Raw genomic sequence first — 15,692 nt, 5'->3', positions numbered from 1 at the left:
ATCATCGATTTAAATAAGAAATTATTACAAACACTGATCGAAAATGTCATTTTTGGTTCAGTAAAAGAACTTTATTTCTACTAAAAAATCTCCCCCATTACTATGATGATTCTAACTCCTTTCTGAATTTTCATAAACATTTTTGCTATTTCAAATTTCTTTTTCATTCAAAATGAAGAAACAATTTTGCTGGATAATTTCCTGTAAACACCCATTTCTCATCTCGTCTGTTTTCCCCAAACATGACTTGGTAACAAGAACATATCTAGTGCCCTCTGAACACCAAACAACTTCACAACTACAATGCCCTGGAGAAGCAGAAGATTACTATTTCTCTATTGTGCAGATCACAGAAGGAATAAACACGTTGTGCAAATTCACCCAGAAAAGCTATGCTGAAGAACTCGATGCTAGCACTTTAACCGTTTTTCTGGTACTCTTCCCATCAGATGAAAAGCCCTTGAAAACACAGAGTGTTTCTTCACATGAGACTGCAGAGTTCCCAGCCCAGTAAAGCTCAGTCCCAGCTGGGACCTCTGCGCAGTGCTGCGATACAAACAACAATGACAGCTCTGCACAGGTCAAGTAATACACATTGAGGGGAAGATGCAGGTCACCGAAGGCTGTTGGGAGAGTTGTTTGCGTGCGTGTAAGCTGGCAGTTCAATACCGTAACAGCGTTACTGGATGCTCTGATGTCTTCAAGTCCGTGCCCTGTGGAACTCAAGAGGAATGAAAATATATGAATTCTTTCTAAAGAGAAGTGTGAAATTGCTGGCTAATTTAAAACCTTACCACATCTTCCCTGAGATGCAAGGAAGAGCAGACAGCCTCGGGTGGGATCCTGCTCCAACTACAGCCCCACCACAGGGAGGAGACCTCAGTTCACAGGTTCTCCTGCATCTCCCCTCACTTCCCTGAGCAGTGAACCCCCTCTCATTGAACACACCCAGATGACAGACAGGCAGACACCACCAGCCTGGAAATATCTACAAATCCCTGTGGGTATGCAAAGAGCTGCTTTAATAAGACATCTCTGGATTTCCTCAATAATTTTCAATGGTCTGTCCCCGAGCACGCTCTAAATGCCATAAATATTCTTCACGGAAGCACAGAAGGAGACAAAGGCCCTTAATAGCCATCATAAAGGAACAATAAAATACATATAGGACAAAGCAGTGAGACAATGGCACAGGAGAAAGATGACCTGCATTCCCAATCTGTTCAAACACCAGCACAGGCTGTGTCCTGGGGGAGGGGGAGGAGGAGAGGCAAGGAAGGTATTTCACTTGATCCCTCGATTTCAAGAGAAGTTTAAGAACCTGCACTAGAGTAATAATTAGAGAAATTCAAGAGGCACTGCTGGGATGATTATTCCAACAGAATTCAGGGCAGTATTCCTGTTGATTTCATGAAGAGTCATCTAAAAGACTAAGTTATATTTTATTTGGGAACACCACGGTTATTTGGACTTGTAAAAATAATTTACAAGTCCAATTTCTTACATTTCTTGATCTTGACATTGTAACTTGTTATTTCAGGGAACGAAAAGTTACTCTTTAAGTCAGTGCTTTGCTGCAGAGCTGGGATAACTAGACGGATGTTAGACAAACACAATATGATCGTGTTGTATAGAAGCACCAAGACAGAAAGGAAAGACAATGTTTAGAGCTGCATGACCTCAACCTAGATGTTTCAAAGGTATTTCTACTGCAATTTGATATCCTGATAGATTTTTGTTCCACTGGCAACAACAGAAAAACAAACAGATTCATGCATGAGCTCTAGAGATGCCTATCATGTCGCTTCACTTAATTTTTCAAGAAGAAAAAAGGGTTCTGCTCAGAACACCAGCACATATGTAGCTCTCGAGCGCAGATAGGTATCTCTGTGGTTTGCCTCTCTGTCTCGGCTCTCGAGAGAACTGGCACGGCTAGTGGAAGAAGAGACCTCAGCGTTTGGAAACACTCGCTCCGCCCTTTGTTGCATCCACACACAACAATTTGGCGGAGGGATGTTGTCATCTGAAGTGGCACCGACTTAGTTGTGCGATGCTACCAGGAGGCTGTATAAGCAGCAAGACTCTGCCCTGCCACACTCACAGAAGCACATAATGCACTGAGGAGCTGATTCCATGCATGGATGCTTGTCCCTGAAAACACCATCTACACAAACAAAAAAATAAAGAGAAAACTAAGCATCACTTTTGGCTAGTGCCACGAAGGGCATACAAGCATTTCTGTTATAAATCATTTCAATCTGTGCCCCAGATGACATTAAACACTTTGCTTCTCTACAGTTTTATTACAGAATAAGCACTCCAGTGACCTTTTGAGTGGGCAATCTGTGTTTTTGCCTGGAGTACAAAGGTGCCCTTCAGTGGCTGTAAGTATATTGGTTACCTTTAAAATGTCGTTGACGCTGTCAGCTCAATGTCACCAACTTCCATCACGGCTAGACCCTGTGACCCAAAATAAGGGGAAATAAGGTATCCCCTGTTCTTTCTGGGAAATAACAGAGGATCCTTCAACTCCCTATGAACTTCCAGGGGTGCAGCAAGGATCCCACACCCCCTTTGTCTGGCAGGCAAGGGTCACAGGAGCTCCTGGTCTCTTTGCATTACACTCTGTGAGTAGAAGTGCCAGAAACCCACCGAGTTACAGCAACAAAATCAGGCTTGTACTTCAGCAGCTTCTTGCTCTTGGAGGGGTGGTTTTGATATGGAGCCTTTGTAGTTGTACTCCCAGAACAGACCAGCACTGGTGGTCTTAGACCAGAAGAGCAATCCTGATCCTGGTACTATCTCAGTATTCACACTCTAATGATGTAACTCAGATGCGAGTGATTCCAGCTGAAACACAGTGGCTCCAAATACAATAAACATGGTATTTGAATGGACACCTGGAAGCATGAGCAGTGTCTCATTAGATGTCTACCTGTCACAGGTTTATCCTACAGCCTTGGTGGTATCAATATTCATCTGACATTCAATATCACCTCAGAAGAGGGTAAATAATCTCTGAATCTGAGTTTTTCAAAGACCTCATAGATCAGGCATCCAGATGCCAGGAAAGTAGGGTGTCAAATCTGCTAGACAGCCTTTGGAAGCTGTTTTCTTAATGCTTATTTCATTGCTTCCCTACCCCAAACCTTCTGCCTGGTCATCACGTGAAACTACATAAAGTTGGGGAAAACTGGGTGAAAAGAAGAAGGAGAATCGGAAGGGATTCCAGGGGCCATCGAGTTTGATCCCTGAACAAGTTTGGTCCCAGACCAACGGACACACCGGTCAGCATAAAGCCATGCATGAAATGGACTGTAGAAAGCAAAGGTAATACTGTCATTCTTCTGTTCTTGCCCAACCACAGACACCAGCAGCAAAACAAGGAAACCCAAGTACCTGCGTAACTCATGAAGTTACTGAACGGCGTGTTTAGGAAACTCTGAAAACCGCACGTGTCGTTGCCAGGCCCAGGATCCCCACACAGCTTGTGCTTAGGAGCAGGGTTGGTGTCACTGCAAAGGTCGCCGGTCTCGAAGGACGGCTCGGTTTCCATGCACGGATCGCTGCAGGAGAGGATCTCTGAGATTCCCCGGAAGACGTGATAGAGCCCCAGGCTGTGCCCAATTTCATGGATCATCGTGTGTGTGTGGCCGGGGATTCCGTAGAAGGAGGGATTCAGCACAATGCCACCTGCAAGAGGAAAAGAGTTTTGTTTGTCTTGTTTTTCTCACAACAGTAAGAGAAAGGGAAACAATCCTAAGGGCAGACCCAGTGGTAGTTCATCAGATCCTCTATAGCACGGATTGTTTTTTCCACAATTGGGCAAATCAACTACCCAGAGAAACTGCACCACAAGGTTCAATCACACCCTTAATCTGGGGCTCTAAGGATGAGGAATTGTGGTACAAAGTCCAACGTCCTAAACTAAAAACACAGTGACAATTGGTCTTTCCACTGCATATTGTCAGTTTGGTTGGTTTGTTAACTTGAAGAAAAATCCTATATGCAATTACTTCATACTATGCAATTTCAAATCATTTAGTGTGCCTACATAAAATTATTCTGCCTAGCTAAGTGTAAGCGATACACTGGATACCAAGAATCGAATAAAACATACCTGAAGCACTCTCTGTATGTTATTCTGCAGAGTAAAGACATAACAGAAGCCTATTAACTTCTGAAACACCCTAAAAATTGCAGTAGGTTGCACCCACTTTTGAAAACTAAGAGTTGAATAAAGAAAAGAGAATACACCCAAGGCTGGAACAGTTTTTGCGAGGTGTGCTCTGATCACAGACGGGTTTGAAGTGACTGTCAGAAACACACTGTTCATGCACTCACACGAGCCTCATCTGACCTGAACAGTCCACTAATGAATACGCATAATCTAATGTATCAAAAAATATTACATCCTAGAATGTGATAATTCTAAAAGAACCGTATGGTTGCTAAATGTGTGCAAAGAAAACCAACGGTGATTTGTTGTTGTTGTTGTATGAATTACGGGATATGTAGATAAGCAAATAGTAAATTAGTGAGGCTTTACAGTATACTGAATTAATCATAAGAATTATATTTTTAGCTCTGCTAGATGTACCTTTAGATTTATGATGTACTTCATATTTTCTTTATTTAACTTGTTGACCTCAACTTTTCCAAGCCTTTTATTTAAAACTGTTTGACTATCTTGCCTGCCATGAGAACAGGAGACTGCTTTGTAAAAGTTATAGTGGGAAAATAAATCTTGAATACGGTACACTAGTAATTTAGTGACAACAAGGAGAGAAAAGGTTTTGGCAGGAGGAACTCTATCAGTGACTTTAGCACAGGGAAGATGAGATCACTGGGTTCTGATGCACCATGGACTCTCCCTTCTCATCTGCCAGGAGACTTGGTTGCAATAATCATGGAATTAGAGGAAAATAAGACCAAGAAGATCTTTAGAAGTCATCTAAATTCCACTCTCGAACAATTCAGGACCAATTAGGTCAATGCCATCCCTCACACATATTGGCCTAATGTCTCATTACAACCTCCGATGACATGACTGCCCCAGCAATCAATTTTAGCACTCAGTATCCTTATGCCTGCAAAGATTTAACTCGCATCTAATCTGAATTGATTTTTTTTGGCAATTTAAGTTCATGACTTCAAGTCCTGCCTCACACAGATACGAAAAACAGAAGATTCTCCTCCCCTTTCATCAGCTTTTATGAGATTGTCATCATCCCCATTTCAGGCTCTTCGTTCAGTCTGAATCACTGCGTTCCATTCAACCTTTCCTTGTAGTTTAATCCTTTTCGAGACCTCCCTGACTGTTCTCCTTTGTTTTTCTCAGTTGTCTCACGTTTTCCTTCAAGTACAGTGTCCACACATGATACAGGGTTCCAGCTGAAATTTTATCAATGCTGAAGAGAGAGGAAGGACCTCTTTGGGTGTCTTGCAGGGACACACGCACACAGTGGAAAGGAGTCACATGGGCACGTACAAATACATATATAACATCAAAAAACTAACTGAAAGTTTAAATATAGATACAAAAGAGTGAAAGAATAAATCACGCTGCAACATCATGTCTATTCTGCCACGTGCAGCATCTGCACATCCTTTTGACAGCACTGAACTGGCCCTTACACTAATTCTTCACAATCCCAATTAATTATATACAAATATGCAGCCACCGCAATATCCTTGTTCCTTGTATCCCTCGCTCTTGCGATCCACCCATGTGGAGCCATTTACACCCAGAGAGTGCCCTAGTGTGTTGTTTTGTGGGGGTCTCTTTCCCAAGAATAACTCCAGAGTTGGTTTTCCAATGGCAGGAGCATTGGTGAAATTCCTCAGCAGGACGTGCCTTCAAACTATAGGCTGGGTAAGTGGCTCTGGCATTGGAGAGCCCTGAGGCAGCTGGAGAGGGAGATTTGATTTTTGCCTTTGTTGAAAATTTATATTTTTCACAGCTGTCAAGAATCTAAATCAATTGCAGTTTTCCAGAAAAGATAAACTCCCTCACCCAGCCAATCTCTATCCCAGCCTTTAGATCTGCACCACAGGACATATTTCATATTTTTTATTAAGTACATATTGGATTTATAGAAGAGAGTAAAAAAGATTAAAGATGAATTCTTGCAGACCAGGCACAGGTCTAGGAGGGCTATTATGACAGGAAATTATGACCATTATTTATTTATTTTTACCTTTTTTTTCCACTCCAACTCAACTTTAAACTGTTGGTTAATGTCTTTTTTTTCTTATGAGTTTTTTGTGTTTGGTTTTTTTTTTTTGGTCGATGAATTCTGTCAATACACTCTAGGAGCTGAATTGTTTTGCTCCGGCATGATGTTGACAATCGGTTTAACGAAGTGACAGCGGAAGTCATCAGGGCTTTGGGCAAGCCCCAGCCCTCTTGCAGAAGGTTCTTCTTGGTGCTTTGGAGCTCTCCCCTTGTTCTTTGCTCCTTCCCAGGGCAACACCAAGGGAAGCAGTGAAAATACTCATTTTAGGGAAGGATCAGCTATATTGCAGCCTTATTTGACTCCAGCAGCGGCATTAGGGCCAACATTTCTCACCATACTGCTGCACAATCAGAAGCAAACAGAGTTCCTGCGCTGGAGCAGAGGGCCATGCTATTACAAAGTGACAGAAATCACCACAGCGTGGGTGCTACTTGAGGCTGGGGTTAATACCTATCTTTGTTTTTGCCAGCAGGTGTTGCCATGGGCGATGCTCCATGGAAGGCACCTACAGCATCTTCTGGTTTGGGTGCTCCATGGAGATGGGGCTGGAGGCACGTCAGGGTGGAAGAGGCCTCACTCCCAGCTGAGCTCGGCAGGAGACTGGATGTGTGTCAGTGCTCATGCTGGGGAAGAGAAGTTTGCTCACGCTTCTTCCAGAGCAGCTGCAGAGCTGGATGTTGCAATAAAACGTTTACTAACTGAAGTAGGGCAGCTGACTCCAACTACTTGGTCTGACCATGTACCTCTCTCAGCTATGGAGAAAGGTGATGCTAAGGAGATGTTAACTTCTGGGTTTTGGGGTAATATACTTTTGAACGTGGAAAAACCTCCCTGACTGATAGCTTGGGCTGTAGTTCAGCACTTACAGTATGCTTTAGGATAAACACCGTATTTGTTCTTCTTGTCTAGGCTTTACATTTGCCGCATCCTTTTTGTTTTGCTCAGCATGGGGTTGGTTAACATAAAAACTGTCTGAAACAGCCTTTCACAAAGACTGAACTCGGATGAAACTTCACTTCCAGCCTAGGAAAGTCTGAACAGCCTGAAGAAATGTCTGGAAAACTTGTGAGACTCCCTGCTCTTGTAAGATGACCAGATCAGGTTTGCAGCCCAAGGGAGGCTTTTCTGCAGTTAAGAGAAGTACATACAGACTCAGTCAGTGGCTTCTGAACCTTTTGAGGTCCCTCTGACATTTTGCAAGGAGCACAGGTCCAGCGGCACTGCAGGTGTCAGGGCAATGAGTCATTTGGGAGGTTGCACAGCTTTGTCTGGATCCCTGGGTTCCAGCAGCCATACCCAGCAACCTAGTTATGAAACACGCAGGGCAATCTGCAGGGCAGTGAACTCTTTCCAGTTCCACTCAAATGAACATTAGAAATACAATCTCTCAGCAGTTTGCTCTTTTGAACACTGGTAGAGGAAAATAGCAGCGAATTTTAACTACTGTTTGTGAGGAAAATTAATTGAATGCTTACTAAGTAATGAACTAAGGATCAGAACGTAACGGGCTAAAGTTAAAAATTCACTTCTGTCCAGCATCTCCCACCTATCCCCCCCCAAGTCTTCTTCACAAAGTGCTCCCATGGAGTGAATGCCCTGTAAAGTAGCTTCACTTAAAAGGTGAAATACTTTCAGCTTGACATCATCTACAAATACCATAATATGCTTTGGGTTTATAACCTAATATTTTCCTGGTTGTGAGCCAGTATCTGGGAATCGTGAAATACTTTTTTTCCCCTGACTATATATAAGAGGAATGATAAGAAATCAGAACAGAGCTTAACGCATATTTGTCTTTCCTTCTTACCGTCTCAAAAGAATGCTTCACAAAGAAGAAACATCTTTATCACTCACCTAGATGCATCAAGGCTTCCTTGTCCCAGGGCCAAGTTGCCACTCCAGCCAGCTCTTCCTCAGAGGAATTGGCAAAGAAGATGTTGAGGTGTGTGGATCCATCCAGTTTGAGTATGTTCTTTAGTTCATTGACATCTAAGTACGCTCTGCAGAAAAAGAAAAGCATTATTTCTTTCTAAAGGTGACACAAAAAGTAACGAAGTATTGAAGAAGTGCTGCAATCCAGGCAAAGATCTTATAATATCCTGCATATCAGTCACCTGAAATATTTTAATAACCCGCTCCCAAACTTCAATTACTTTACATTTGTATAGTGAATCTCATCTGAGCACTCCAGGCCATTGATTAACTAAGGCCACAAAATCCAAGGTAAATACATAAAGCTGTCCACATTCCTAAGATAAGTATAGGAATCTATTTATTGTAAATGTAATTAACCATGCATTATGGTCAGTAAATCTTTTTATATCAGCAGTTACCTTGCAGATTTCCTCTAAGCTGTTCATTAGAGAATCACAGAACAGTTTAGGTTGGAAAACACCTTTAAGACCATACAGTCCAACTGTCAACCTCACACTGCCCAGTGCACCACCAAACCATGTCCCTGAGAACCTCATCTCCACGTCTGTTCAACCCCTCCAGGGATGGTGACTCCACCACTGCCCTGGGCAGCCTGTTCCAGTGCCCGACAGCCCTTTCCATGAAGAATTTGGTCCAAATATCTGACCTAAACCTCCCCCGGTGCAACTTGAGGCTGTTTCCTCTCATCCTATCACTTATTACTTGGGAGAAGACACCAACCTCCTCCATGCTCCAACCTCCTCTTTCAGGCAGTTCAGAGATCAGAAGGTCTCCCCTCAGCTCCTGTCCTCCAGTCAAACCCCCCAGGTCCCTCAGCTGCTCCCATCACACTTGTGCTCCAGACCCTTCACCAGCAAGTTCCTCCTTTAGCACCAGGGACAGTCACTTGTGCCAAGTTGCACGTGGTCTAATCCTGACATAGGACGGTTGTTCAGGAATTGCTTTTTCCAGCAAGCAAAGTTGTGCCAAGAGTGGTACTGTAAGACGATATAAATTCCTAAGGCTCCCTAGGTCCCCCCTCCAAGATGAGCAGCATTTCTTCTTGGGTTTTGGGATGTCTGGAGGTTACAGAGGAATCTGCCTGCAGGCAAGCAGAGCCAACCCCTTAAGCTTGCTGGCTTGTTAGCCCTTGTTTAAAGGAGTAGATTTTGTCAGTACAGGAGGAGCTGCTTGCCGAAGCGTGTGCCACACTGCTATCAGCGGCAACGTGATGCTCTAATTCAGAGTAAGGCTGGAGAATGTGAAACCTAAGAGTAAACCCATTGCTTCTCTGTCTCCAGTTCACACTGCCTTTTGATATGAAGTGTTTGTGCTAACACCAAATCTAAAACTGTATTCACTGGACAGGTGGAAATAATGGAGAGATCACACAGTCAAGCACGGTTGACAAGCTTGTAAGGAAAAGACACCATGATGGGCTCGAGCAGGTTGATTTCTGCTTCCTAAGTCCTCCTTTCCATATGTGCATTGGTGTGTATAGGGCTTATTTAGCTCACAAATCAAATGCAGTCACATTCAGTAAGTAGGGTTCCTTGCATACTTTGCAAGGCTTTCGTTCCCAGAAGGGTGAAGAAAAAATAACGGGGTTGGCTCAGCATCAAGATATTTCTGTCCTTCCCTGGGGGACTCCCCAATGGAAAACACATTCATATTTCCACAATAGCTTCCCCTGCCACTTGCTGAAGTCATTGCCTCCAAAATAGTTCATGGCTGGGTGTCCCCAGGCCCTCGCTGACTCACGGAGGAAGACGTGTTCTTTGGGGACACCACTGGAAGGGTATGTTTCCATTCCATACAGTGTTTTTCTTCCGATGGATGTGGATGACATCCTGAAGGACAGGTCAGCACTGTGACCCTCTACACATTTCTCATCTCCCCACTGTTCCCAACACATCTGTGGAAAACACAGAGATCTTTCCCTTAGCTCCTCAAGCTTGTTCTGCACGCATCTACACGTCGTTTTGAGGCTGTGCATAATCTTTTTGCACCTTTGAAAACATCTTCCCTAAATACATGTCCATGAGTAATAGTTGGAAATTACATATGAGCACTAATATGCATTTCCAAATGAAAGTGTAAGGCATTGGGGAACACATGACAGAGAATACACGTATCTGAAGGGAACGATGTCTATGACTGCATGTGCGGCAACATCAGTAAAAGAGACAATGAGCAAAAGTGGGAGTGATGTGATACATTGTGCAAGAGAGAAAAGGACAGAAACAGAAGCCTTGCGTACCTCTGAGTAGAAAAATGTTTGTGTGTTTTGTATCACAGCAGGAAGGAAAGGCTCAGTGTCTGTACTGAGACAGCAGTTGTTGATTCTGGATGCAGATACCTCATGGCCTATGCAAATCCCCGTAGGAGTAACTATAATCAAACTACCCTTTGGAGATTCCCATTTTATCCTCACTCTTCTCTTAGCGTTTCAGACAATCTAAACTAATATTTCTTTATTCTCAGCTGTCTCTTTGCTTATTGTTTACACAATCCAATCCCCATTTATATCCTCAGTGCGTAGCCACAATCGCACTCTCACTTGCATACAACCTATGTGCTTCAACATCTAGGGCTGTTTTGTACATGGGCTATTACTGCAGACAACAGCCAGAGCAGACAGCATTTAACTAATTGGCCAGTGATCTCAGTGCATCACTGAGACTGAACTCATCTCTTACGTAAATCCACCAGACTAAGTCAATTGGACTTGATTTTATAGTATTTCTCTGACCACTAAATCTCTGCTAGCCAACAAGAGTCTGAAAATGAGCAGAACATACTCAAGTGGTGTAAGAACAGAATGCTAAAAGGATTTTCAGCAAAGGGTCTGCACAGGATTAGGTGTGAACAGATCGTCTTTGGGAGGGAGCGAATGCAAACCCCTTTGTAAAAGCAGTCAGCAACCCCCAGCACATAGACATGCTCAAGCATTTATCTGAGGCAAATCCCTTGTAAGCGTGCGAACATGTGCGTGCATGAACAGAGGTATGAGTGTGTAAGCAAGGCTTTGGATTCTGCACACATGCAAGACAGCCCGGAGTATGCATGGAAAGGAACCAGCGTGTGTGTGTAAGAGATAAAAACACGAGCTGGAATTCCACCCTCTCCTTCCTCCCCATGTTTCTAATAACCTCCCATCCCTATCCATCATCACCACATTCCTACACTCAAGGAGGCATAAATTAACTACTTTTGCAGTTCATGTCCAACTACATAGCCGCAGGCAGCAGACCCAACAGTTACCAGGTTAAAATAGTTTTCAGTTATTGTGTTGGACTAGGCTGACTCCCCCCTGTTGCTGCGGCTGCTTTGTTATCAGCCCAGACTATCTGACCCAACGCAATCTGCGAGCATTGCTTACACTTCTCAAGGTTATGTGGGTCCCCTGATAGAGGACATAATGTCTGTCACATGGGCTCGTGCCAAAGAGAGCCAAAGAGCCTTTCCAGCACTGCCAAACTCACATTTCAAAGACATGAGTGCAGTCTTGGAAAGGGATCAAAGCCTTTCCAACTGTCATTAGAATATTTCCTTTATGCATCTCTCCGTGAGTGCCAGCAACATATTTCATAAAATTCATTGGCTCGAGATGGTACCTCCAATATAAACCTGAATGGGGGAACTGTCAGGGCAAGTCTATGTGGAAAACAAAACAAAACCCAAAGCACAACAAAACACGTGTAATTCCTGTAATGGAAAAAACATACGATGCTGCGAGCATGCCTTGCTCAAGAAAGCCTAATGAGCCTATTAGTGCATCATAAAAGGTCTACTTTGCTGGAATCTGTTTTAGACATAGAAATTCTATGGGCTGTTTAAGGCCATTTGGGACACCAAATCATATCAGGCAACGTGCACATTTCCACCCAGATCTTTTCATCGACTTATTCATCCAATGTGCAGGTCCGGTTCGCTTTTTTCCTCCTCTGCGGTGTAAATAGCCCTCTGAAACCATACCGTACAGCCACTCACCCTTATCCAGTAAGGCCCAGACCTCAATCAGTAACATGCATCCCGTACAGCGCTCCAGTTTCAGCCTAATGGAGTCTTTAGCTCATCCAGCAGCATCTCGCAGCCGCCCTACCCACCACGCAGCCTGCGCCATCCGTCACACGAGCCATTATCCGCGTTCCCCTCTCATCTGTCAAGCCTGTTTCCCGTCCATTTTTGTGGCTCCACTGCAGCAGGACCCGTCCCCGGTGGCATCTCCACCTGCTCATGGAGCCACTACGAGGAGCTGCCTTCTGCTCCAAAGCAAATCCAGCCACAGATCACAGCTGCTTAGCTACAAACGCTTTTGACAATGGTTTTTAAACTCTGTTGGTCTCAGGTCTAACTGTGTTAAATTTGGCCTTGCAGACTAGAATCGAGCAGTTTTGTTGGAAACTCTTCCTCCCCCCATTTCTTCCATGTCACAGAGCAGCTTTCCCGTGTTGCCCTAATGTAGCTGGGTGCAGCCTCTTGAACTCGTGGTTGTTTTTGCAAGGAACTCAGAGCCTTCCAGCCCTTATTGTTAAGAAATGTTTTCTACTGTTTGCTCCAAGTTATTCTCTATTTGACTTAGGGGTTTTTTGTTTCTTTTTTATTTTCTTTTTCTTCAAAGACAAGTGTCGCTTTACAGCAAGAAAACAAACAGAATACTTAAGGGATTATTTGCAAGACCCCACCCAAACACAGACTAAGAACTTTGCTATCTGCTCACTATGAAGTATGGCCTCCAACTGCCTGATGAGTTTTTGAGAGATAAAAGGCACTGTATTTCATAATTAAATCAAAACAAAATGCTAGCATCTTCTGAATTGTGAAGCCAGCTTCAAAAATTCTCCGGTTTATCTCTGGACATGCTATGTCCTAGGCCTTTACCTAGTGGCTTCAGCTCGCAGTGTCTACCTACAGATTTTCAATATCTGCAGTGAACAGCAGGGACAGTTTTGAGATGAATGATGTTCTTCCTGAAGATAATGGCAAGAGCTGTAACTTCAACAGCACTGAAAGCTGACCTTGAAATGCGGCCATTTGGCAGACATACGCAATTGTAATTTAGCTTTTCCCCCTGCGATTTCTCAGTCTGGGGTTGTTAGACATGGAACTCTCCTTTGGAGACCCTGTGTTGATGCCAGTGTGTAAGCTGCCTTTTGCCTTCCATCGTAGAGTCACTGAAAACCAACACTGGAAAGGATGTTCAGAGGCCATCGCTGGCCCTTCCACCCCAAAGTGGGTGCATCCCTACACGTCACACCAAGCTCATTCTTACCTTGATCACCCTTAAGACCACACAAGACAACTACAACTGCCCTGCAACCTGCAGCCCGTGTTTCAATACCAGGGAGTCTTTCGGAAGGTCTACCTGAACCTTTTTTGCAGCAACAGTTGTTCACGTCTATTTGTGCCATTGCCCACAGACATGGAGATGAGATGACTCCCTTCTGCTTTACCAAACCTGTTATTTACTTGAAAGCTCATTATATCAGCCATAAACCGTCTCATTTTTAGGTTAAAACCACCTTATTTATTCAGCCTCTCCCCACTGCTTATATTTTTTCTGACCTCTGTTCATTTCTGACACTCTCGTCTCCCCTTTCCACACATTTCTCAAAGACAAGTCATCAAAAGACAACACAGTCCCCACGCTGAGAGCTTATCAGTGCCGTGTAACTGCTGCATTCATCCCATCTATCGCCTCCAACCCCACGTAAAGTACACAGGAGAGATTTCAGACCTACAAACATTTCTAACATTTTTTCTACCTTTTTGTTTTTCCCCCCTAAAGCGCTACAGGTCTACCAAAAACCTGAACAAAAAAAGACAACCTACACACCCCCTGTAGCAGTGGACTTGCAATACAATTTTTGCCTGACGTGATGTTAAAGATCTTCCTTTGCTCACAAATTTAATTTTGCTCCTCATTTCAGACAGATTGCCATAAATCATGTGAAGCAGGAAGCGTGCTTCATCTACATTTAGTTTAGTGTTAATTTAAGACACTGGTGTAAGTGTAGTAAAAGTCATGATAATTTATTGATAAAGGTATAAATCTTTCAGTAATTGGGACAGAGCCTGAAATAGAGCGGAGCCAGAATATTACAAGTGAAAGGCTTCAGGTCCCAATTTAGATCCAGATCACTGCCTGTGTTCACACTGAAATCCAAATGTGTGACTGTAATTCTGACCGCATCCAAACCAGGCAGCCACTAGGTCATGTCCACAAGCATAAATTGCAAGCACTGTCAGCACATGGAGGCTTGGCAGCTTTTAAAGAATTTTGGGTTATCCCACTGCAGCAAATGTCCTTCTATAGCCCCCAAATCTGATCTCCCATTACAAGAAAGGAAGAATGTTTTGTTCAAATATACACGCAGCTTCTGGGGTAGGTTTGTCCTGAACTCTTTGTCTCACTCTCTGTGCCACTGCCAATGCATTCAGGTTACCTGGTTAAAGCTGGACAGAGGTTTTTACATCGGTGGCAAGTTACATGTTTAAGACCGACCCTGAGCAACTGGGTTTTACTTATCCTGACTCAGAGACTGAGAGCAGCTCCTTGGCCTGAAGTAGGGAATTTTTACTATTGTCAAGTCATCATTTTCATTCTCTTTTCTTTGAAATGCTGGCTCTCCAGCAGGATAGTCCTAGAGAAATACACATTTCTGCTGTCGCATTTTGCACTACAAACCTCTAGGACTTCAAGAGAAAAGCACCAACCCATACATAAAGAAAACTATATGCCACCAAATTCTGAAAATCAGTATTATTTTCTACAGAACCCGAACGGCTCAACCCTATCTGACTTTCTCATAGAAGACCTCGAACAACCAATACAGCTGCATTTCATACATTGCCTAGAGATAACTTCTGGATGTTTTAAACGTAGTTATCAACTTAATGGGCTGAACCACAGCAAGAGGTTGGAATAAACCTGATGGCCGAACCTCTACAAACCTACAGCTGGGTCGGCTTTTGGTTTGGTGCACATGAGCTTATGATTTGAGCCAACTCCTGCTCTCTCTGTGCTGCACACAAGTATCGGCGCTGACCGGGATATATTTGCTCCAGTGTAAATCTCAAGTCAGTCAGAGCAAAATTTGAATCTCGAAGTGCAGCTTCAGGTTCAAATCCAAAATCTCAAAGGAAACCTCAGTTGAAATAACCAATTTTTGCCCAATTTCTGGCCAACACAACTTGCTTTTTTAAGGGAGGAGGCGGGTTTCCTCAGATCTCTACACGGATTCTCTCAAAGGTTTGTAAATCCTTGCCAAATCCTTCACAAACCTGGGCTGAGATTCAGAAATACAGTGAAAACAGATTATTTTTTCTTTTTTTCCAGCACTTTTGCTGCTGGTTCTGGCGAGGATCAGAAAGAGTGGGGAAAAAGAATGGGGAAAAAGATGATGTAAAAATCTTCAAATGTCAAACACACTCTGTCTGAGCTCCAGGCAAAACTTGGGGGTGGCTGTTAATATGTACGAAATTATTTGTTCCCTCTTTCTGTTCATCCTCTAGGGCTCTACTACCCACTTCTTA

General features: G+C 43.5%; 1 protein-coding gene across 1 annotated transcript in view; it reads right to left on the bottom strand.

Annotated features, from left to right (window-relative positions):
* The window catches only part of PAPPA (pappalysin 1), a 174,290-nt gene that overhangs the window by 115,046 nt on the left and 43,552 nt on the right, over positions 1–15,692 (bottom strand). The window contains exons 3-4 of the mRNA XM_082067857.1: positions 8,094–8,239; positions 3,400–3,693 (exon numbers count right to left, since the gene is read on the bottom strand). Coding sequence (XP_081923983.1) covers positions 3,400–3,693; positions 8,094–8,239 — 440 coding nt within the window. The remainder of the gene's footprint in view (positions 1–3,399; positions 3,694–8,093; positions 8,240–15,692) is intronic.

The sequence above is a fragment of the Streptopelia decaocto genome (assembly GCF_964273445.1).
Source record: "Streptopelia decaocto genome assembly, chromosome: 17".
Taxonomy (NCBI): Eukaryota; Metazoa; Chordata; class Aves; order Columbiformes; family Columbidae; genus Streptopelia; species Streptopelia decaocto.
Note: the sequence above shows the minus strand (reverse complement) of the source record. Positions and strands in the feature narration are given on the sequence as shown.